The 21,963-nt window shown below is 48.2% G+C and overlaps 1 protein-coding gene and 1 pseudogene across 3 annotated transcripts in view; one reads left to right on the top strand and one right to left on the bottom strand.

Annotated features, from left to right (window-relative positions):
• Positions 1–21,963, top strand: part of LOC147440517 (NADP-dependent malic enzyme 1-like) — a 96,695-nt gene that overhangs the window by 48,011 nt on the left and 26,721 nt on the right. For 2 of the 3 annotated variants that reach the window (XM_086530232.1, XM_086530234.1), the window contains 7 exons: positions 13,950–14,003; positions 14,100–14,198; positions 14,293–14,382; positions 14,462–14,536; positions 14,634–14,708; positions 14,794–14,884; positions 15,036–15,164. In XM_086530232.1, coding sequence (XP_086386358.1) covers positions 13,950–14,003; positions 14,100–14,198; positions 14,293–14,382; positions 14,462–14,536; positions 14,634–14,708; positions 14,794–14,884; positions 15,036–15,164 — 613 coding nt within the window. Of the gene's footprint in view, positions 1–13,949; positions 14,004–14,099; positions 14,199–14,292; positions 14,383–14,461; positions 14,537–14,633; positions 14,709–14,793; positions 14,885–15,035; positions 15,165–21,020; positions 21,457–21,963 lie in introns of those variants that run through there. The other variant, XM_086530233.1, reaches the window with a different exon arrangement.
• On the bottom strand, positions 5,974–6,577 carry LOC147440518 (18S ribosomal RNA; annotated as a pseudogene; the record flags this gene model as incomplete).

Raw genomic sequence — 21,963 nt, forward strand, 5'->3', positions numbered from 1 at the left:
TCCGCGCGGCACGATGGTCTTCGCAAGCTTTTCATAATTCGGCTCCATGGATGGAATATCGGATCGAACCGTCAGAGATGTGATAAGGTCACACATGGTTGTCCTCTCCAGCCTACGAGCCTCGACGTTGGCCACCAATCGATGTTCCTCTCGCTCCCCGCTTCCACACACTCTTGTCGACGTGCCTTCTCTACGTCCATACACTCTTGTGGGTGTCCTCCTTCTTGCCGTACCATCATCTCCATGATCATCCGCATCATGGCATCCATGGGATTTGGTGGCAAGGATGGAGGGGTAGGGGGAGGACTCATGGGAGGATCCAAAGGTGGAACTAGCTCGTCTTCTGAATTGGGGGAGGTCTCCATACCGTTATGAGTCTTGACCATGCAAGGACTTTTGCTCTTGGTTCGAGGAAGGTCACGGACTAATCTTTGGGAGACTATCTACCCCCTCGTCGGCGCACCTGTCATCACAGGGATAGGCACAACATGCCAACGGAAAAGAACAGACTGAACAACTTTAAGCACTTCAAATAACAACTGAATTGAAAGAGATGCACAACACACGAGATAGGAAGTGGCGGAGTTGCACTCCGAGAGAGCATTGGCCCCAAACCTTGGCGCCCCTTTCGGTATTTCTTTATATTGCTTGAACAAGGTGCACTCCCGCGGTAGAATGCTAGAGAGAGCCCACAATTTATATTTAAAGGCCCTTCGCCATTCAAAAGTAGCTACGTCAAGTGCTAAAAGCTCCTGCAAAAATCTGCCACGGCAGCAGGTCATCACAAATTGCGGAAATCCATACTGTTGTGCCATGTCATCAGCTCGTTATGCGTTCGGTTTTGTATGTGTGGGTGTGGGTTGCTTTACTATAGGCCCAACCGAACGGGAACCATAAGTTGGTTGGAACTTCTTCTCTTGTTGCTTCTCTTAGAGTTTAGGTTCCTCGGTTAGGATCTTCAGTGGCTTGACATGTCACCAGTTTGTGGCATCCCCCCTTCTTAAAAGAAAGTAATCGTCCGCGATTACAACATATTTGCAAAACAACTCAAGTTAGCTCAAAAATTTCCGAGGGTCGTTCCAAGGGACATTGCGAGGGACAATCAATTTTCTCATTCCAGATTGGAACTCTTGATATCCTGGGTTGTTGGCTTCTCATCCAATAAGGAGTTTCATCCCAGATTGGAGCTCTTGATATCCTTGGTCGTTGGCTTCCCAAAAAAATCTCATCCAATAAGGAATAGTCAGTGGCTGGCACATCATAATGCAACACTTACATATGCATGTTACAAGACGCAACGAACAGCGCCACTGAGCACTCCCCCAAGATAGATGATTTGTTGTATGAAGCTACTCAACAACTACCTCATCACTCCCCCCGCAAATAACCTATAAAGGTTCGGGCCATGAGCTCAGAGGACTGGTACAACAAAACGCTCCCGAGACCACAGCTTGCGTCGCTTGGAGGTTTAGGCATACAACCAAATGCTCCCCACACATCCCGTTTGCGTCGTTCAAAGGTTTTCGAGCATACAACGAAACACTCCCCAGACATCCCGTTTGCGTCCTTCCGAGGATTTCCAACATACAACGAAACGCTTCCGTGACATCCCGTCTGCGTCGTTCCAAGGTTTTCAAGCATACAACGAAAAGCTCCCCAGACATCTCTTGTGTCATTCCGAGGTTCAGACAATACCAAAACAATATTTCTCACTACTCCACTTGGAAGTAAAATCACCAATCAATGAAACCAGTATTAAAACCGGAGTCAAAGAGTTCAAATCAGCACCAAGACATGTTTAAAATGAATACCATCTATTTCAAACAATACTTTCTCAAGCAGAGTTCAAAAGTATCTAACGAGGGTTCCAAAACTAGAAGACCAAATCTAATGGACTCGTCGGGACATGAAGGTCCTATGAATAGGCTCACAAAATTGCCGGTACTAATCTTCCTAGGATTCTAGACACGGGATAGGTGAAAAATTGGCTTTGGAAGTCAATGAAGCATGTTTACGTGGCACACAGAGCCATGTGCGCGTGACACACACACACACACACACACACACACACACACACACACACACACACACAGAGAGAGAGAGAGAGAGAGAGAGAGAGAGAGAGAGAGAGAGAGAGAGAGAGAGAGAGAGAGAGAGAGAGAGAGAGAGAGAGAGAGAGGGCGCTTTTATAGCCTCCGGTAGCTAGCATGAATGGACTGGGTTCTCCTTGGCATAAATAGGGAAGAGAGGGGGCACCTGTGGCTAGAGAGAGAGAGAGAGAAGAAGAAGAAGAAGAAGAAGAAGAAGAAGAAGAGAATTTTAACGTCGTAGGAAACTATCCCAACAGACCTTAAGGATCTATCCGACGAGGAGAGTTGAACTCAAGACTTGTTATTCAAGAGGGAAATGGTATAACCAATCTACCACAATTGGGGGAGAGAGAGAGAGAGAGAGAGAGAGAGAGAGAGAGAGAGAGAGAGAGAGAGAGAGAGAGAGCTTTTTCCTTCTGCTAAAGAGAAAGAGAGAGAGTGGGGGACGCCTGATTTTTGGTGCCCACTTATTAAGTGGGCGGCCGAGCACTTTAGAAATGGTTTGAACTTGCTAAAAACTCTCAGTAAAAACTTATAAGCTGAAACCATGCTTACACAATCACAACAAGCGTCCCTCGATGCAGTCTCATACACAGATGGAATGCTAACACAGACTCCTTTATAGGAAAGCATCTGCTTTCCTTAAAAGCAACTCACTTTTTCAAAAAGCAATTGTATTTCCTCAGAGCATACTCAACATCCATCTTCATTCAAGTGCTTGTCTCATCTCTGGTGCACAATTCTAACTCAGTTCGGAATACCTCTTGACTATGGAATATTCCCTTTTCGATGCTCCCGTCTCCCACCATGTGCTGCACAAGGAATATCCATCATTTAGTCCTTTCTCCCCGAACTTATGTAACAACTCCTTTGGGATGCTCTATGTCATGTCACGAGACGGGCACCACGTGTCAATAGAAAAGAACAGATTGAACAGACTTTTAGCACTTTAATAACAACTGAACTGAAAGAGAGAGAAAGCACACGCGACACGGAGTGGCGGAACCCCAAACCTTGGTGCCCCTTTCGGTATTTCTTTATATTACTTGAATGCAATACAATGTTGGTACTCACGTTCTGCACCTTCACCCAGAAGAAGTGCTAGAGAATGAGCCCTCTGCACATATTTAAAGGCCCTTGGCCTTGAAAAGCAGTTACATGAAAAGCAGTCAAACTCAAAATCAACTCGTCCCAAAAGCACTCGTGTAAAAGCTGCCAGCACATTATGCGAAAATTCGTACAGCTGCCACGTCAGCATGTCAATGCGAAGTGCGAACGTCCGTACAACTGCCACATCAGCATGTCAGTGCGAAATCTGGGATTCGGTACAGGTTGCCACGTCATCAATTTTTATGCTTTGTGTTTGTCTGTTGGCCCCGCTTTATTTTTTAGTGCCTTTAGGTCACTTGGGCCCCATCAGACGGGGTCCCATAAGTTGGTGGGAACTCTTCTTTAAAAATAGGCCACTTGGCAAGACTTTGCAAGTTGGTAAACCTTCTTCTGCTGCTTTTGCTTCGTCATTTAGGGTTTAGGCTTCTCTGCTGGGATCTGCAGGTTGGCTCTGTTCATCGGTGTCTTGACATGTCATCAATTTGTGACATCCCCCCTTCTTGAAAGAAAGTAATTGTCTGCGATTACAACATATTTGCAAAACAACTCAAGTTAGCTCAAAAATTTCTGAGGGACAATCAGTTTTCTCATTCCAAATCAGAGCTCTTGATTTCTTGGGTCGTTGGTTTTCCAGAAGTATCTCATCCAATAAGGAGTCTCATTCCATATCAGAACTCTTGATATCCTGGGTTGTTGACTTCCTAGAAGTATCTCATCCAAAAAGGGATATTCAGTGGTTGGCACATCACAATGCAACACAAATGCTCACATATGCATGCTACAAGACACGACGAACAGCGCCGCTGAGCACTCTCCCGAGATAGTCTACGGTGTGAAGCTACTCTACAACTACCTCCTCACTCCCCCCCGCAAATAACCTAAAAAGGTCCGGGCCATGAGTTCAGACTCCAAAGGAGTGGTATAACCAAACGCTCCCCAGACCGTAGCCTACGTCGCTTGGGAGGTTCAAGCATACAACCAAACGCTCCCTAGACATCTCGTTTGCGTCGTTCAGAGGTTTTCCAGCATACAACGAAACACTCCTCAGACATCCCGTCTGCGTCGTTCCGAGGTTCAGACAATACCAAAACAACATTTCTCACTACTCCACTCGGGAGTAAATTACCAATCAATGAAACCAGTATTTAAAACCAGAGTCAAACAACTCAAATCGGCACCAAGACAGGTTCAAAACAGATACCATCCATTTCAAACAATACTTCCTCAAAGAGAGTTCAAAAATCAAGGTAATGATTCGGTTCCGGATGTGGAGAATCGCATCATTCTTGTCGTGCCAAGGCATGCCCAAGAGAACGTCGCAATTGCCCAACTTCATATTGTGGAAATCGGCTTTTCCATGATAATCTTGGATAGTCACTGGAAGACCACTAATGAGCAGTACCACACGAGGCCTTTGAGGTTGGGTTTCACGAGACTCTCAAGAATTTGTTTGTTGTTGCCGAGAGGTTTGGTTGGTGGCCGGAGTTAGTTCTATGGAAAACTCCAACTTTCCCTTCATCAGTTTGTAGCCGACCACGGCATGGTCCATAAGCTCTTGCATAGTTGGGACTTGCTTGGATAGGCAATATTCTTGCAATGGTGATGGTAATCCAATGGTGTATTGCTCATAGTTACCTGGAACGGGATTTCGGAACAGGGAATGGGGAACGGCAAGGGGCATGAAACGCCATTCCCTGTTACGGATACTCACGTTTCAAACACGGAAAGGGGATTCGGAACGGGAAGTTGGAATGGGAACGGGGAACAGAGACCTAAAAATGGTCATTCCATGTAACTATGGTATTGCTCGCATTGGGCCTTCAAGGGAACGAACCTAAAGAAGGACACCGGAAGGTACACATCGAGAAACCTTCAGTTTTTGTTGTCCATGGTTTCTGTGGCAAGCATTTTCAAGTTGTCCCACTCTGCCAAAATCCGGACTTTGAAGAGAGGTCATATAACTACGTGCAAAGACTGTCTCGAAAGCTTGCCAGGTCCTTGGAGCATGCGGTTGTGTCGCGATTGAACTTCACCCTTGCATTGCATTATCTTGGATTCTTCTGTATAGTTCCCCAGAGCGTAGATGTTGTCGAATTGTTGTAGGAACTGCAATGCTTTCTTCCGATCTTTCACCCCGGAAAAAGTGAAAAATCTGATAGTCGTGCCGCCATCCTTGAAATCTTTTAGTTGGTTAGGCGTGTATCTCGGGTACGGATAATAAGGATATCCATATGGGCTCCAACCATTGTTGACTGGTGGCGGTGGTGATGAGGACAACGGCGGTGGCAAAGGCGATTGCACAAGATCAAGGTCAGATGGGTACACATTATTCCTGAAGACTCCCTCGATCGGAACAGACGGTTGGGAAGGTTGCTGGTTGGAAGCTCTCGTTCCCGGGTTCCCACCAACTTATGGAACCCCGTCCGATGGGGCCTAAGTGACCTAAAGGCATTAAAAATAAAGCGGGGCCAACACCTCATCCACTTGGAAGCTAGATCTTCGCAGGTTGGGAATCACCCCATCCAGTGGAAGATCCCTACCTTTAGCCCAGGTATAAGGCGTAATGCGTTCAATACCCTTGGGAAAACCCTTGGGTGTAGTGCGTTCAAAAACCCACAAGGGATGAGTTACCTCATCTACTTGGAGGTTAGATCTTCACGGGTTGAGTGTCACCCATCCGCTAGAAGATCCCTAAGAGGCAATGGAGAGTTCTCAGTTAGAATCCAGTCCCGCCCCGAGATCCAGCTACGAGCTTTTTAACTGCAACAACTTAAATATATGCTATTGGAGCTGGAATTACCGCTGCTGCTGGCACCAGGCTTGCCCTCCAATGGATCCTCGCTAAGGGATTGAGATTGTACTCATTTCAATTACCAGACTTGAAAAAGCCCAGTATTGTTATTTATTGTCACTACCTTCCCGTGTCGGGATTGGGTAATTTGCGCGCCTGCTGCCTTCCTTGGATGTGGTAGCCGTTTCTTGGGCTCCCTCTCCGGAATCGAACTCTAATTCTCCGTCACCCGTCACCACCATGGTAGGCCTCTATCCTACCATCGAAAGTTGACAGGGCATAAATTTGAATGAAGCATCGCCGGCGCCAAGGCCGTGTGATTCATTGAGTTATCATGATTCACCGCATTATCGGGCAAGCCAGCATCGGCCTTTTATCTAATAAATGCGTCCCTTCCAGAAGTCGGGATTTGGTGCACATATTAGCTCTAGAATTACTACGGTTATCCGAGTAGCAAGGTACCATCAAAGAAACTATAACTGATTTAATGAGCCATTCGCAGTTTCACAGTACAAAAGAGTTTATACTTACACATGCATGGCTTAATCTTTGAGACAAGCATATGACTACTGGCAGAATCAACCAGGTAGCTATCCTCGGTCACACGAGTGGCCAATCACGGCCGCGTGTTCGGGACATCGCCGCTCCTCGGTGGTTTGGATGCGGGGGCACCTCCGTCGGCACAACGGCGCCGGGGTTAACCCTAGACCCGAGGGGAGGGGGAGAAAGGGGGATCGACCGCGGGGGGCCACGTCAAGGTCGCACGCGAAGGCACGGGCTGAACCCCGCCCCAATGTAGGAAGGCCGGGCGGGCCATTGTGCGGCGACGCATGCCCGCAAACCCCCAGAGAGGGTCGCAGCCGAGGCCACGGCAAAGCAGGCGCCGCGCCGCCACACAAAGTCCCCGTCCCCCAGAAAATACGACCCGCCAACGCCCGACCGTCCAACACCGGGCAAAGCCACCGCACGGAAGCACGCCGTTCCACACGTACGCCCGGAGGCCGAAAACATTATGGGGGACAGGGTCCTGGGCACCCGACAACCGAAGGCCGGCTCGTCTTCTTACAGACGTGGCTCCGTCTCCCGGCACCGGGCCGGCGGCGCCGCGGCGCTTCCAATGCCGTCCGCGTCGTCTTGCATGCAACATCCCGGGGTCGGGCCGGGGCGAGGGACGGTGGCCGTTGCCGAAGTGACGCCGCCGGCTCGCACTGAGCACCTCCCCGTCGAGGGAAATGCACCGCATCGGCCGGGAACAAAGCCCGTCGGCTCGGCCGCACCTCGTCTCACGTCTAGGCACACGGGTTCGGGACCTTTCGTATCGATACAAGCCGCACGTAGCTCGCGGCAGGGAAAATGCCCGTTGCGTTCCTTGATCACACCGCGGCCCGGGCGGGAGCTCACCGTCGTCGGCGCCCGGCCCCGGACACGGTCCGCCGTCACTCATCACCCCCGAGCGTGCCGAGCCCGGCAAGACCCAAAAACAGCCCAAAAGTAGCCAAGCCCGTCGACGGAAGGTAGCCTTGGCACTTGCCGGAGAGGGGGATTGCGGGGAACTCGTTGCCTCACCTCACCCGTCCCTCGCTTTGTGGTCTGCCCCGTTCCCGTCCGATGGGGTTCCACGGAGACCTGCAGGATCTCTCTATGAGGATCTTTATTTTGGGTGGTGAGATGGTTGCAGTGGGTGAAACGTACAAGTACCTTGGCATCGACGCAGACTCGACCTTTTCCATTGAACGCATCGTCAAAGAGCGAGCGGACAAAGGGAGGAAAAGTCTATTCGCATGTTAGCACCTACTAGCGAACCGAGCCATCCCTATATGGTCTCGATTGATTGTTTTTAAGGCGAGCGTATATCCAGTGATTTGTTATGGCGCGGAAATAATGGGGGCCCACGATCAGCGTGTCCTTCACTCTTTGCAGCGCCTCGTCGCCACCGGGATGCGAATGTTACTCAGAAAGTGAGCAAGGCCAACCTCTGTAGGGACGACAACTCTCCATCACGAGTTTAACATACCATCCGTACCTGCCTTTTGTGGGGGGACAATGAGCAAGGGCTTTTGACAAGTACCGCTCGGTTTCATCTACGTGGATAGGCTCCTTGGTAAACAAGAAGCCTAAGAACCAACCATTCAAGAAGTGGACTTGGACGACAAGAACCCAGAACTGGATGAATAAGTATATCCCAGCGGTTGACTTTAGCTCAGTCGCTACCACGCATGGGACAAGTGGGACGAGAGGCATTCGTGCCTGGCGTTGGAGCCCTATAAGGAGGCCGACTTTGAACAAACACGTGGATACCTTCTACAACTCAATAGGAGCACTATAGTGAATAGGAAGGAGGAGAGAATGTTGGCTCTCGCGAGAGTAGGTGGGCTCAAACTGCTGATAGTAACATGCGCGGACACAGCATTTGCACGCTGTGCTCCCAGTTAGAGGGTCGTTCGCTTTTGCATTTGCTGATGAACTGTTCGGTGGTTGATGAAGCCAGGGGGCATTGGCTAAACCGATTCAACTCCACCTTCAACGTAATCGACCCTTCGTTGGACCCTGAAGAAAGGACCGTTATCCTCCTTGGTGGGGAGGCTCGCGGGAAGCAGATGCCCTTCTAGGTACGCCGTGATCCGCACTCGAGGGACGGAACGGCAGGGCACGTGCCTGTGGCAAAGTTCCTCGGTGAATTTGTACCCCGGTATTTGGGTGCTCTGCATAGGCGGATGGGGAGATAATGCTCCCCTTCCTGTGCTGTTATTTTGAATCATTTTGAATCCAATCCCTTCCGAGGGAAATGACGTAATTCTCCCCAAGCGAAGCGAGATGAGCTACAAGAGCACCCAAGTGCCATTCCCCCCCGGGGGGGTCAACTTCACCTAAAAGAGGTTGGGAGGTGCAAACGGGAGACACCACCAACCTCAACGGACGCCACCTGTGAGCCGACGCCCTTCCAAGCGGGTATGGCATTTCCTAGGGGAAAAGCATCGGGTTTCAAAGGCAGTTTAGTGAGATGAGCGATAAGTTACCTGGAGGAGGCAACTCCAAAGGGAAGACCGAAGCAAGTCCCGTAGTACCTGGGCCTCTGAACAAAGGTACTTGGTCGCTGTCACGCCCAAATCAAGTTGGCGAAATGGGTCTCTCAAGGGATTAGTCATGGCCCTAAGAGTGTAGATAATTCTAGATTCTCGTAGTCCAGAGGAAACTAGTGACAAAAGCGTCTGCCTTCGGTTTCTGGGTGCATAGTCGTGGTCATTCTTCTTGTATTTTTTTTTGGTGTATGAGGGGAGCGGCCTCGGGCGTGCACTACCCGACTCCGAAAACAAAACAAAAGAAACTCTCTTTAAAAATAGGCCACTCGGCAAGACTTTGCAAGTTGGTAAAACTTCTTCTGCTGCTTCTGCTTCTTCACTTAGGGGTCTAGGCTTCTCGGCCGGGATCTTCAGGTTGGCTCCGTTCTTTGGTGTCTTGACACGTCAGTAGTTTGTGACATGTCATCCATCCCGTGACGCATTAGAGATGTCCGTTGCAGATTCTTGATGCTCTCTTCACCCATCCGATGTGATGCATGAGAAGTACACGTTCTCTCGTTCTTGGTGGCCCTACAAATATTCTTGTTGGCAATGCTCTTGTCATTTCTTTGAATGACGCACTAGAAATATCTATACTCAGATGTCTCAAGCAAAAAAACCCTCACACTTATAAACAATTGTCCTCAAGTCTAATTGAATTGCCCGGAGAAAACTGATTGTAAGTTGAGCTGGTCCTTTCTCGAGAGAAAACTTAAACACTCAATGAAACATAAATTGAATACATACCTTACCAATTCAAATTAGATTGGATATTGGACTCCATTAGGAGAAATTTATGTCTTTTCTCTAATTCTTGGAGGGTGTCTTTCGCTTGGATTGTATCAAAGTCCCAAGAAACTCATCAATTTTAGATTCACGTAGGCAACTCGTCATTCAAGTCTTTCAGATCGGAAGTTCCTTATTCGAGAATTTATTAGCTCAATTCCACCTTCTCAACCTTGAGAAGAATAATCTTCCTAAAAATCAATCTAGGTATCTATGCTTGCGCATAATCTTGCGCTAACAATCTTGAGGGTATCAAACCTCACGCGTCTTCCCGCATAGGGCATATCAGATCATGAATCATTCACCTCGAAAAGAGTCTGCCATCTTGCCAACGTTGGATAAAGGTCATCAAGAATTTTCACCCCACCAACATCAATGACGGCTTGCAAAATCTTAGGCAAATAAAATTCTAGCCATAGCATTCTCTGACGATATGTTCAAACTTGGTTCACATAAAAGAGTGAACTGTTTTGTATCTTAGGGAGAAAAAACATAGAAGAGATAAGCACCTCTTGCATATAGTGCATTCTATTCAATATGGGTTCATCAAAGGCATGAGTATCTTGCATAATATATTGGATTTCCAAATGGCAGTGGATTATGTGTGTCATACCAAACAAGAGCTGGTTATGATTCAATTGTACTCAGGAAAGGCCTTTGATCACCTTGATTGGTCCATTATAGCCCGATCAGTCAAACAAACGAGTTTTTTATTGAATATAGTTGATATGCTCACATCATCTTGCATTTTCACTTTCTATGAGGCAATTGAGTGGGCTCGTCAAACAGATCAGCCTATAGCGTTTATGCTTCTTGATTTTGAGAAAGCTTATGATAGAGTCGATTGGGGTTCTTGCAAGGCACTATTAAGAGGTGGGTTTCTTGTTGCAGTGGATTAAAGGTTATATCGTATTGCCTCCAGCGCCGTCACAATTAGAGGCCACATTGGACAACGTTTTTCTCGTCTTGTTCAGTCCGGCAGGGATGTCCCTTGGCTGCCTACTTCTTTCTGTTTTCTGTTGAGGGCATGTCCCTCTTCTTGTGTCACAAGACCCCATAGTTGAGATATTACTATGCCTTTGGCTGACTTGCCAGATTTGTTGGATCAAGAGTATGCAAATGACACTATGCTCTTTGTACGATTTGACACATCCACCTTGGACAATCTACAAAATGCTCTTGCTACCTTTTGCTTGGCAAGTGGTGCTCTCGTCAATTGGCACAAGTCTTTTGGTTTTCTTGTAGGAGTGGATGAGGATTGTTAGTGGGGTGCGTAGGATAATTTCACTTGGCTACCTAAAAGGCATGCTTGCAGATATTGGGGTTTCCATGTTGGCATTGATGTGCTAATTGAGTAGCAGTTTGCGCCCGTACTATAGTCTATCAAGAAGAAACTTTGCCATTGGTCATCCGTGCCTTTAACTTCGGTTGGCAGAGCCCTTGTGGTGAATCAGGGTCTTCTTGTGATGGCTTGGTTCACCACCATGGCGCGTTTGTGGTGCATTGTATGCAAGTTCTTGTGGGGTGGCCTCGATGGCTCTACTGACACTCAACCACAAGTCCATTAGGACAGAGTCCTTTTGCCTAGAGAGGAGGGAGGATTGGGGATTATTGATCCAAAGGAGATTCAGAGCAAGGCATTGCTTGCCAAGCTCATAGTAGGCGAATTGTTTCCAGGGACACCATGCTTTTTCGCATACCTCTCCTCATTTTGGATCTCTCAATACTGCTGGTGTTTGGTGCCCGACCATCAGATTAGGTTCAGAAGGCTGTTGAGAGGGCTCGCATAGACTGGGCTCGATGGAATGATGGGTCAGCAAGCTCTTTACACCGTTGGTTAGATGCTTCTTTGGTTGGGGCACAAGTTATTGGATCTACCTATGGGATCTGTGGAAGGATTGCTGCCCGTGTGAGAGAGATTGATGAGGCCATTCCACCTGATTCACATGCCTTCATTGGGGGACAAACTCTTTTACCTTTCCATCAAGGATGGTGGGTGTACTTCGATCCATGCTTGGGAGACCCGGTTGTTGCTCAGTAGGGGGCTCTAGTCTTTAGCATTGCTGATATTGGCCATCACGGACGCCCACCTGATCAGCAGTTTACTGCCCATTGGCAGCCTGTTAGAGTGGTAGGCTCTTTCCAAAGGAGATCATGTGTCAAACCCTCTGTTCACTAATGAGGAGGCACCACTTTGAAGACTGTGGATTTGGTAGGGAAAGCCCCTTTTCAGTTAGACTGGGATCCTGATGAGTGGCAGTGGCCTTCGTTGAGAGATGATGGAGACCCTCTATCCTTTTTTGAGTACAACATCTCCTTTGGGAGAAGGCTTCTTTTGCGGACCCCGGGGCCGGCACCCACCTCACCGTCCACGTGAGTAAGAGGTATGGTAGGATCAGTGCATCCTCCGAGCTTTCCAACGACAGTTTTGGTCATGTATCTGGACCCTCTGGATCAGCCGCAGAGTATGTTTTATCATGTGGATGATAGCTCATGCAGGGTTGCCTGTTGGCACTTGGTGTTTTTTGTTGATTAGAGTGGGGCATCCATGATGGGTTCGTGATGTGGGGGCAATTACATGGCTTTTGCAAGTTCCGGGGTCACACACTTTTTTTCAGGGCTTGCCTATAGATCCGGTCTTCATTCCCACCCCCTTAGGATATAGACTGGGTACTCTATAGATGATCCCAGATGCAGGTCACCGGTTGGATTTCTGCCAGTGAGAGATAGTTTTCACCACGATATGTAGCATCACTCTTTGGACCATGTAGAAGGCTCGATGTGCCCACATTTTGGGCTCAACATTCATCCCCTACATCCACCATTTTGATAGCCATTTGGACTCAGCTGCTACATACTTTTCGTAGTCAGTGGGATTCTTGAGCTGCTCCTCCAGTGTAGCAGCGTAACGGGACGGGCACCACGTGCCAACGGAAAAGAACAGACTGAACGACTTTAAGCACTTCAAATAACAACTAAACTGAAAGAGATGTGACATACGAGATGGGGAGTGGCAGGGTTCCACCCCAAGAGAGCACTGGCCCCAAAATGCTGGCACCCCTTTCGGTATTTCTTTATATTGCTTCAACAAGGTACAACTCCCATGGCTCTGCTTTGCATCTCTCGTGGGTAGATTGCTAGAGTGAGAGCCCATGGGTCATATTTAAAGGCCCCTGGCCTCTTAAAGCAGTTTACATGAAAAGCATTCTAGTTCTAAAAGCGTCCAGCCTCCCAAAAGCAGCCAGCACAAAAACAGGAAATCTGTACAGCTGCCATGTCAGCACTATCAGTGCGTTTCACGGGACCTGTCCGTATAGTCTACCACGTCCACAAGTCAACGCAAAATCCGGGATTGTCGTACAGTTCTGCCACGTCATCAGTTTTCCACGCAATTTGGTTAGTGTGTGTGTGTGTGTGTTGGTCTTGCTTTATTTTTATCCTAGCCACTTGGGCTCCATTGAATGGGGTGCCATAAGTCGGTGGGAATTTCTTTAAAATTAGGCCCACTCGGTGAGGGATGTTGGTGAAAACTTCTTGTGCTACTTTCACTTCTTCTGTTGCTGCTTCTTAGGGTTTAGGCCCCTCGGCCAGGATCTGTAGGTAGCCTCAGGTCTTCAGTGGCTTGACATCATAGATGTCAGCAATTTGTGACAAGCAGAGCAGTGTTGATGTGTCTTTCTTCACACAAGGGCGAGGTCATCAGTTCTTTTCCATGGGGATCATACCCACATCACGTGGCATTATGCACCCCCACAATGGTTCATTTTACACTCATCGTACATACCACCTTGTTTACATTGCTACCCCGCTTTTATACTTCCTCCGGGTGATAGGGCATTGAGCATCTCCAGAGGTCTCTTATGTACACAGAATACAGCCCCTTTTCTCGCCAAAGAGAGAAATGAAATGAAATGTTATATGAACTTCTTCTAAAGGCCATATTGACCTATGAGACCAGAGAGTTACATCATGGTGAATCTGATACAAGGTTGAGAGAGAGAGAGAGAGAGAGAGAGAGAGAGAGAGAGAGAGAGAGGTTCTTTTTATGTCCATGTTCCTCAGGCTTCTGTCCTATTGAGGTTTAAGTCATATTTTGAGTGTCTTTGATAATAGGCAAATATATCAATTCAAGAGGCTCGTGAGCGCATCTGGCTAGTCGACTCAAAGGTACCTGGTGCGAAGAAGAAAATTTATATTACTGCTGAGCATGAAAATGGTCCAATGCCGTAAGCATTAAAGGGAGAGCTTGATTAAAACTGCCAGGGGCTTGTGGTCAAGTCAAGAATGGATACTTTGGAAAATCATAAGCTACCTTTTGTCAAAGACTTCCCCCCACATCATGACTTAATCAGTTCCGTAAAAGTAAGGACCAGCATATTCAAATTGAAATGTTAGCATCCAATGTAGAAGCAAGTAATGCCAGATGTCAGCCATCTCATAATTGCTTCTTTTACAGGCTGTACGTCCAACTGCTCTTCTTGGCCTTTCAGGAACAGCAAATTGCTTCACAAAGGAAGTTTGTGAAGCCATGGCCAATTTGAACACGGTAAAATGGACACATCTTTACCCCAGCCATGTGATATCTTGCGAAAATGCTCAATGCTTTTGTTTCTTTCTTCAATCAGAGACCAATAATATTTGCCCTTTCACATCCAACAACACCAGAATGTACTGCTGAGCAGGCCTATACGTGGACTCAGGTGGGCACATGCTGCTGTTTGCCTTGATTTTACAGATCTGGTTAAGTAGCGCGCTCGACGTTAAAGGCACTTTGTTCATTGTGGAAACCAATATCAGGGTCAATGTGTCTTTGCAAGTGGCAGTCATAGTCCTCCAGTGGAGGTCAATGGTAGATTGTTTCATGCTGGCCAGGTATGCATGATTCTATGTTACAGTTGTGAATCAAGGCAGAGAAGATTTCTATTCATGTGCTGCATTGGATTGTCTTGTACTTTAGGGGAATAGTGCATTCGTTTTTCCTGGGATTGGCCTAGGTTGTGTTCTGGCCGGTGCAACGCGCATACGTGATGAGATGTTTTTAGCTGCAGGTACTTCACCTTCTTGTTTGTATGCGTGGATATAACTTTGCAGTATGCACTATGAATGGTTGGTTCTATGAGGAGAAAATTTGTTATTGTGAAGATCTTTCTCTTTATTGGGTTTCAAAATTTCACAGCTGTTTGATCCTTTTGTTTCTAGCTGATGCTTTGGCATCCCAAGTTACTGATGAGAACAGAGAGTTGGGTTTAGTCTATCCACCCCTTAACCGAATCAGGGAGACTTCCACTCATGTGGCCAAGGCAGTCGCCACTATGGCTTATAAACTTGGTAAGCTACTTCTCACTACTATTCTTCTTTGTCTTTCATGATTTCCTGTGCTTGTTATATTGGCTTTCAAGTGCAAAAGATCTCTATTCACACAGTTTGAATGCCATTAATCTTATTCTTTGCATATCACATGTATGTCCTTGATTGTTCTCACGAATCCTTATTTGTTTGTTAGTGCATCATTTAAGGCTTTCTCTGATTAGGCATATCTTCTGAAATTTTTTGGGGTTTTTCCCTTGACATTTTGTATTAGCTTTCAGGTGTGTTTCAAAGTTACATGAAGGATCACAATCTCATTTTTAACCGAAAGAGAGAAGAGAGATACGTACAAATAGAGAGATAGAGAGGCAGACAGAGACATAAACTTGTATTTTTTTTTTTCCACAAAAAGATCCTTCTATTAGTTAATGAAACTGCCCATAGGGCTACAACCACCTCTACAAGAGAGGGCTACAACAATCATGAAGGGGAGACTCTCCCAATGAAAAAACAGCAAATGCACAATGGGGCTAAATCAAGAGATGGGAGGAGGGAAAAGCCATACATGTGGACTGTAGTGCCATCTGAGCACACCCTGGACCATTGTGAAGAAAGGCCCAGGGCACCAGAGTCGAAGGAAAGCCTCTCTACGCTCCCTCATGTGGTCGGAGTTGCCCTGGAGTCTCTCGAACTGTCCTCTGAGAGTATGGATCAGCTCTAGCCAAAGATCCCGAATTGTCTCTGCTGGTGGTACAAGGCGAGCCTCGAAGATGCGGAAGCAGCGGGCCCGTCAGATGAACCAGAGTGTCAGGCCGCAGATGAGCTCCCAACACTCCTCTCTCTCGCTGCACCACTCCTGTGGAGTAAGCTCTGTAGCGGGCTGGAGTGTAGGTCGACCCCCCTGCATCACTATCATCCTGCTGGTGGAGGATAGCTCAAACTGAAGTGCCGGGCCCATGAGAGTGGACCAAGTAGCTGCCTCCCAAGTGTACTGCCGAGCTGTGGAAAGAGCTGGCATCAGCCGAAGAACACGAAGCCAAACCTGCTGTGCCAAAGGACAGTCCCAAAGACAGTGGCGCTGACTCTCCACAAGATGGTCACAAGCTGCATATGCTGCCGAGAGGCCACTATGTACAAGCCAGCTCCCAATTGTTGTAGCTCGGTGTGCAACCAGCCACTGGAACAAAGTGACTCGCCTCGGCTGTCTGGAGTCTCACAACCTCTCCCAAAAAGCTGACAAGAACTCAGCTGTGAGACCCTCCTCTTGCCAATGAGGTGCTGCAGCAGGACAAGCCTCTCTCCATGCTACCAGTATGTGACGTCCCAGTCGAACAGTGTACTGAAAGAAAGGGACACCTAGATGGTCGGTTGAGGAGAAAGGGTCTCTCCAAAACCACTCTCCAAGATCCCACTGCACTCATGCCAGTGGACAGCTCTCCCAAGCCCACAGCCTCCAGTGGAGTCTCAAGAGGTGCTAGGTCAGGATCTATGACACAAGTCCTCCCACAGATGCCCACCACTCGGATCCTCTGAAAACAGCACTCTGTCACCTGTGGGGCCTCTACTGAAACTCGGTGTAAGCGTCCCTCACCTTGTAGCTCGAAAAACATGGAGGGTATAGTCTCCGAGCAAGCCCGGACTGAGATGAGAACCTCCAGTCGCATGAAGGCCCCCATCCATCTGGGGGTTGCTGACTCGAGAGGTGTGAGCTACTCATTTGGTACTACCTCTGAGATGTCCTGACACATGCTCTGCACCCTTCTCATGCCCGGATGCCTTGAAGCTCCTCTGACAAGCCTGGGAACTGTAGCCAGTCACCTAAAGTGCGTGCTGGACCCTCTGCCATGGGACCCCAGGAAACATGAGGCCTACCACCAACCAAGTGGCCTCTCTGAGAGCTAACCATGGGGTTCCAAACAAGGGGCTGTCTCAAGCGCTTCTCCGTCCAAGTAGGCTGGTGCTGCTCCAGGCCTCTCCGCAGCGGCTCCCAGGATCGGAGCAGACTCACAGCGAAGCGGTCCTCCAGTCTCCTACTCAGGCCAACTCTGCGCATCTCTATGAGGATCCATGTGATCGAAGGTTGCCAGGGGCCTCCAGCCCGAGGCACCCTAGCACTAAGTCGCTGAAGCAGAAACTCCTCCCAGGGCTCCTCCCCTGGAAGAAGTCCATTGACGATAAACTTCCCTAGAAGGGCCTGCTCTGCTGTGCTGGGTCTATGAACCCCAACCCTCCCTGAGAACAAGGAAGAATGATGATATGCCATGCCACTTTGGCTCGGGCTATCTGAGTGTCACGCCTTGACCAAAGGAAGTTCCTGATCAGCCTCTCTACCTGGCTGATGCAAGAACTCGAAAAGATCCAACAAGAAGTGATACCACACAGTAGCCAACAACACCTGGTTGGCCACTACAACTCTGCCTGCGAGAGAAAGTCGTGCGGAGCTCCAATGTAACAACCTCCTCCTGATGGACAGGAGGAGGGGAGCAATCTGCTGCTCGGGAGACAAGTCAAAGCCAACTTGACAGCCCAAGTATCGAACTGCAGTCCCTAGGGGAATCCATCTGAAACCCTCACCTGGCATCCAATCAAGCGTAGGAGCACTACCAACCGAGAAAGCCACTGTCTTTCTCCTGTTGATCAGTGTGCTTGATGCACAACAAAAGGTCTCAAGAGCCTCCTCACACATGTGAAGGTCGGCCTCCTGGCCATCCAAATACAAGGCTGAGTTGTCAGCAAACTCAGCATCCAGTAGCTCATCTCCCCGAATAGGGAGCGCTAAGCCACGTAAACCAACCTGCTGTGAAACCAAAAACCTGCTCATCGCCTCAGCATAGAACAGAAAGAGAAAGGGGGCAAGAGGGCAGCCCTGTCTGACCGAATGTGTGAGCATGAAACGATCACCTCTACCTCCTGACAAAAGTACCTGACTGTGTGTCCATCTGTACAGAGCTGACACACCTATGATCCAAGCATCTGAGAAGCCCATCCTACGTAGAGTGCCCTCCAAAAAGTCCCAGTCAACTCTATCGTAGGCCTTCTCAAAATCGAGAAGAAGTATCACCAGGTCCTCGCCACAGAGCCGCGCAAGGGCAGATGCCTCCCAAAAAGTAACGATGTTGTCAAGGATACTACGCTCCTTGACAAAACTTGTCTATGTCCCATGTATAATGATCTCTAGAAGTGGCTGAATCCTCAAACTGAGCGCCTTGGCAAGAATTGTGTAGGATGAGTTGAGGATGTTGATGGGCTGCCACTGTCGAATCTCATCCAAGGAGCCACCCTCCTTGGGAATGAGGTAAATCAGGCCCTCACTCATGCTGTCAGGCATCTCTCCTGTCTGCAGGATGTACTGAAAAGGGCTATAGAGAACTGAGCCACGCAAGTCCCAGTACTCCAAGAAAAAGCTGGGAGTCAAACCATCCTCACCTTGACAGCTACCACGGGGAAGTGCTCTAAGGGCCGCGTGTAGCTCCTCTAGCTGAAGAGGTAGCTCAAGCCTCTGGCGCATCTTCTCAGGCACAAGACAAAGCATCTGTGCCCACACCTGCTCTTTGCATGCATCCTGACGCTCTAAGCGAGGCTCTGCAGATAGTAGATCACGGTAAAAGTCAGTAGCAACTGCACGCGTGTCCTCTGGCTCTGAAGCAACTGAACGGTCGGGCCTCCTCAACTGGCTGACCTTGGCATGCGTATGCCAGGGTCCCACTACCTCAAAGAAAGCGCCTGTCACTCTGTCACCCACCTGGGTCCACTGAGATGCCTATGGATGGAAAGCAAACTCATGGCGCCTCTCCTCTGTGCTGACGAGCTCCCGGCGAGCCTGTTGCAACTGCTCCTTTAACCAAGGACTGTCTGGATGTTGCTCCTGCATCCTCTTCAAGGAAGCAACGTCCCGTCGGAGACGTTGCAGCTCCTCTCTCGCTGCAGCCAGGCGAGCTGAAGACTCCTGAAGAAAGAGTCGACTAAGCTGAGCAAGTCCTGAGGCCAGTCTGTAAGCAAGGGAATCCTGCATGTCTAAGCTCTTTGTCCAAAGAGCCACCACTCGCTCTATGAGCGCAGAGTCCAGCAAGACCCTCCCAGGGATGCGTAGCATAGTGCTCCCCTCCTCTGCCCATCTGTCACTGTGAGGATCACTGGTGCATGGTCCGAAAAGGAACTCCCAGCCAGAATGCAAACTGTCCCTCCCAAGTCACAGAAGTGGTCACTAGTGTAGAAACGATCTATCTGAGATAGATTCACTCCTCCCACTCTGCGGTCCGAACAAGAGAAGGCTAGACGCCTCACAAAGCTAGAATGCACACACATCTGAAACCCGCAAAGTCATACAAAACCTCTCCCAAGCTGCCAGCTCAACTCCATGCACAGTAGTATGGCTACCTCCAATCCTGTGAGAGGGGTCCTCCAACATGTTGAAGTCACCCCCAATGCACCATTGCTCTGCCTGCAGCAGAGACTCAACAATCTGAGACCAAAACTCTGCACGTGCATTCGCCACATTGGGCGCATAGATGTTCAGGAAGCCCACGAGGCAACCCTAAACTTGCATAGTGATCCACTAAACCTTGCTTGGCACAATAATCCCTCTATCCACAATGGCCTGCTGCAAAGAATCTGCAATAGTCATATATACCCCACCCTGGATGCCTCCAGGTCCAAATACAGCTGACCAAAAAGTCTCATATCGTCCACGCAAAAGCTGTCCAAAACGTCTAATGCGGCTCTCACACAGATGATGCTCCTGTAGCATAAGAAGGTCAATCTCTCTTTCCACAAGGTATCGCTAAAGCTCCTAACGTAGTCGGCCCCTCTGACACTGAACCTGGGACCCACCTAATCCCTACACGTTCCATGAGACGATCCTCACGGGGAGCGAGAGAACATTGATGCTGCAGCAGCAACTAACCGTGCTATCTTCGAGGCAGGCTTGGATGGGGAGTAATCCGCATCCGAGCGTCCCCGAGATAGGCGTGACTGCAAAGAGTGTCTAGCCCAAGCCCAAGTAGAACGAGCCGTGCGCAAAGCAACATCCTCTGTCCATAAGTCCTCATGTATGTGTACATAACATGGCGGGCTTTGCGTGTCAGCAAAGAAGTGAACCACAATGTGTTTACATCCTGCTGAGTCTGGAGGTGTCACAAGCAGGGCAGCGGCAGCGGGTAGGGAGCAAGGAGACGGAGTGAACAGGTGTTGGGGGGGGGGATGGTGAGCAGGGGGGCGTGATGGCGAGCAGGGGGGACTTTCTCCTGACATAAACTTGTATTCGTGTCCTGTTGAGGACAAAGTCAATCTATTGAACGGTTCAAATACGTCAATGTGAGTACATTCCACTTTAAGGATGCCATGGAAGGATATAAAAAGAAAAAGAAATTATCTCAAAGAGATTTCTCTCCATGATGAGCTACATATTATAAAATATTGCAGCTAAGTATCTTCTTTGGTGTTCTGTGGGATCCTCAAAGTTAGAGCCTCTGCAAGAATCTTGTAGGCTGAGTTGAGCATCGCAGTACACCAGCATTGCCGAATGTCATCCATTGGCCCCGTTTGTGTGGGGTTGTGTATACATAGATGCTTCAGCTAGATGTTCTAGTATGTCCCCTTGAAACGTTTTAGGATTAAACACCCCGTTTTAGAGGTGAAATGTTTCATAGTGATGCTGAACCACACCCAAAAGTGGGCTGGGTTGCATCCCAAGGCAGCAACTTGGATGAAATTTCAGATGATCTTCGGGCATGATTTGTGCAAGTCGATAGGATCAAGTTCTTGAAGAAGTTATTCACGTTTGAAATGGGCAAAATGATTCTAGACATTACTTGCAGGAAATCAAGGTTCTCTTATCCCTTTTAAATCACACACCTTATCTGTTTGGACTATAAACAGATTACCAAAATGAGGTGTTGTGGAATCATGTCAATTGAAGCATCTACAAGTTCTTCAAGAACTATGACAACACTTTGGTTGGCAGGCCCAAGCCTGCCTGTTCTGAACAAGTGAGTAACGACTTAAAGACCGTCAACTCTCCTTCAAAGAAGACTTGAAGAAGTACCATTGCTTTGATTGCCACCAGACTGGGCATGTTAGAGGCGACTGCAAGTGTCAAGTCGCAGTAAGAAGCAAAAAACCACAACATCTACCTCCAAGATGCACAGTTGTGAACTTGTGACTCAGAAAAACTCAGTTGTCACTTAGCTCGGCATCCGAGAGCTGATTTGGCTCATATTCTTTTTGTTTGGAAATTTTACATTGGAGCATGGCTTTTGCAACTACATTAAATGAAGCTTATTTATTGGCATGGAAAAGGGTGGATGTACTGGATTATTTTGTGGATGACAATGGGCAATTTATTTCGTTTTGTTTTGCTTGACATTGTTTTGGTTTGAGTAATCATTATGGCTCTTTTTGGTATCAAATTTGTGATTGGCTTCGACACTTTCTACCGATTCTTCCTTTGAATGCTCAAGAAATATTTTCATTGGCACATATATGTGAAGTTACAATCACATATGTGTGATGATGCTTGGTGGTGCACACTGCAAATGTCGTACATGCATATAAAAAACCTTTCTTCCTTAGAAGGAATGTTTGTTTGTATGGCAATGCCCTCTAGAAGTGCTTCCAGCTGGTGTGTGTTTTTTTGCGATAAAAAGATCCATTAGTTAATAAAACTGCCCATAGGGCTACAAACCACCTCTACTAAAGAGGGCTACATCAGAAACAAGGGGCGACTCTCCTAGTGAGGAAACAAAGTATGTACAATGAGGGCTAGATCACAAGATGCAGTGCCATTTAGTCACACCCTGAACCATGGTGAAGAAGGGCCCTG

This window comes from Adiantum capillus-veneris, chromosome 15, assembly GCF_014529385.1.
Source record: "Adiantum capillus-veneris isolate H3 chromosome 15, ASM1452938v2, whole genome shotgun sequence".
NCBI lineage: Eukaryota > Viridiplantae > Streptophyta > Polypodiopsida > Polypodiales > Pteridaceae > Adiantum > Adiantum capillus-veneris.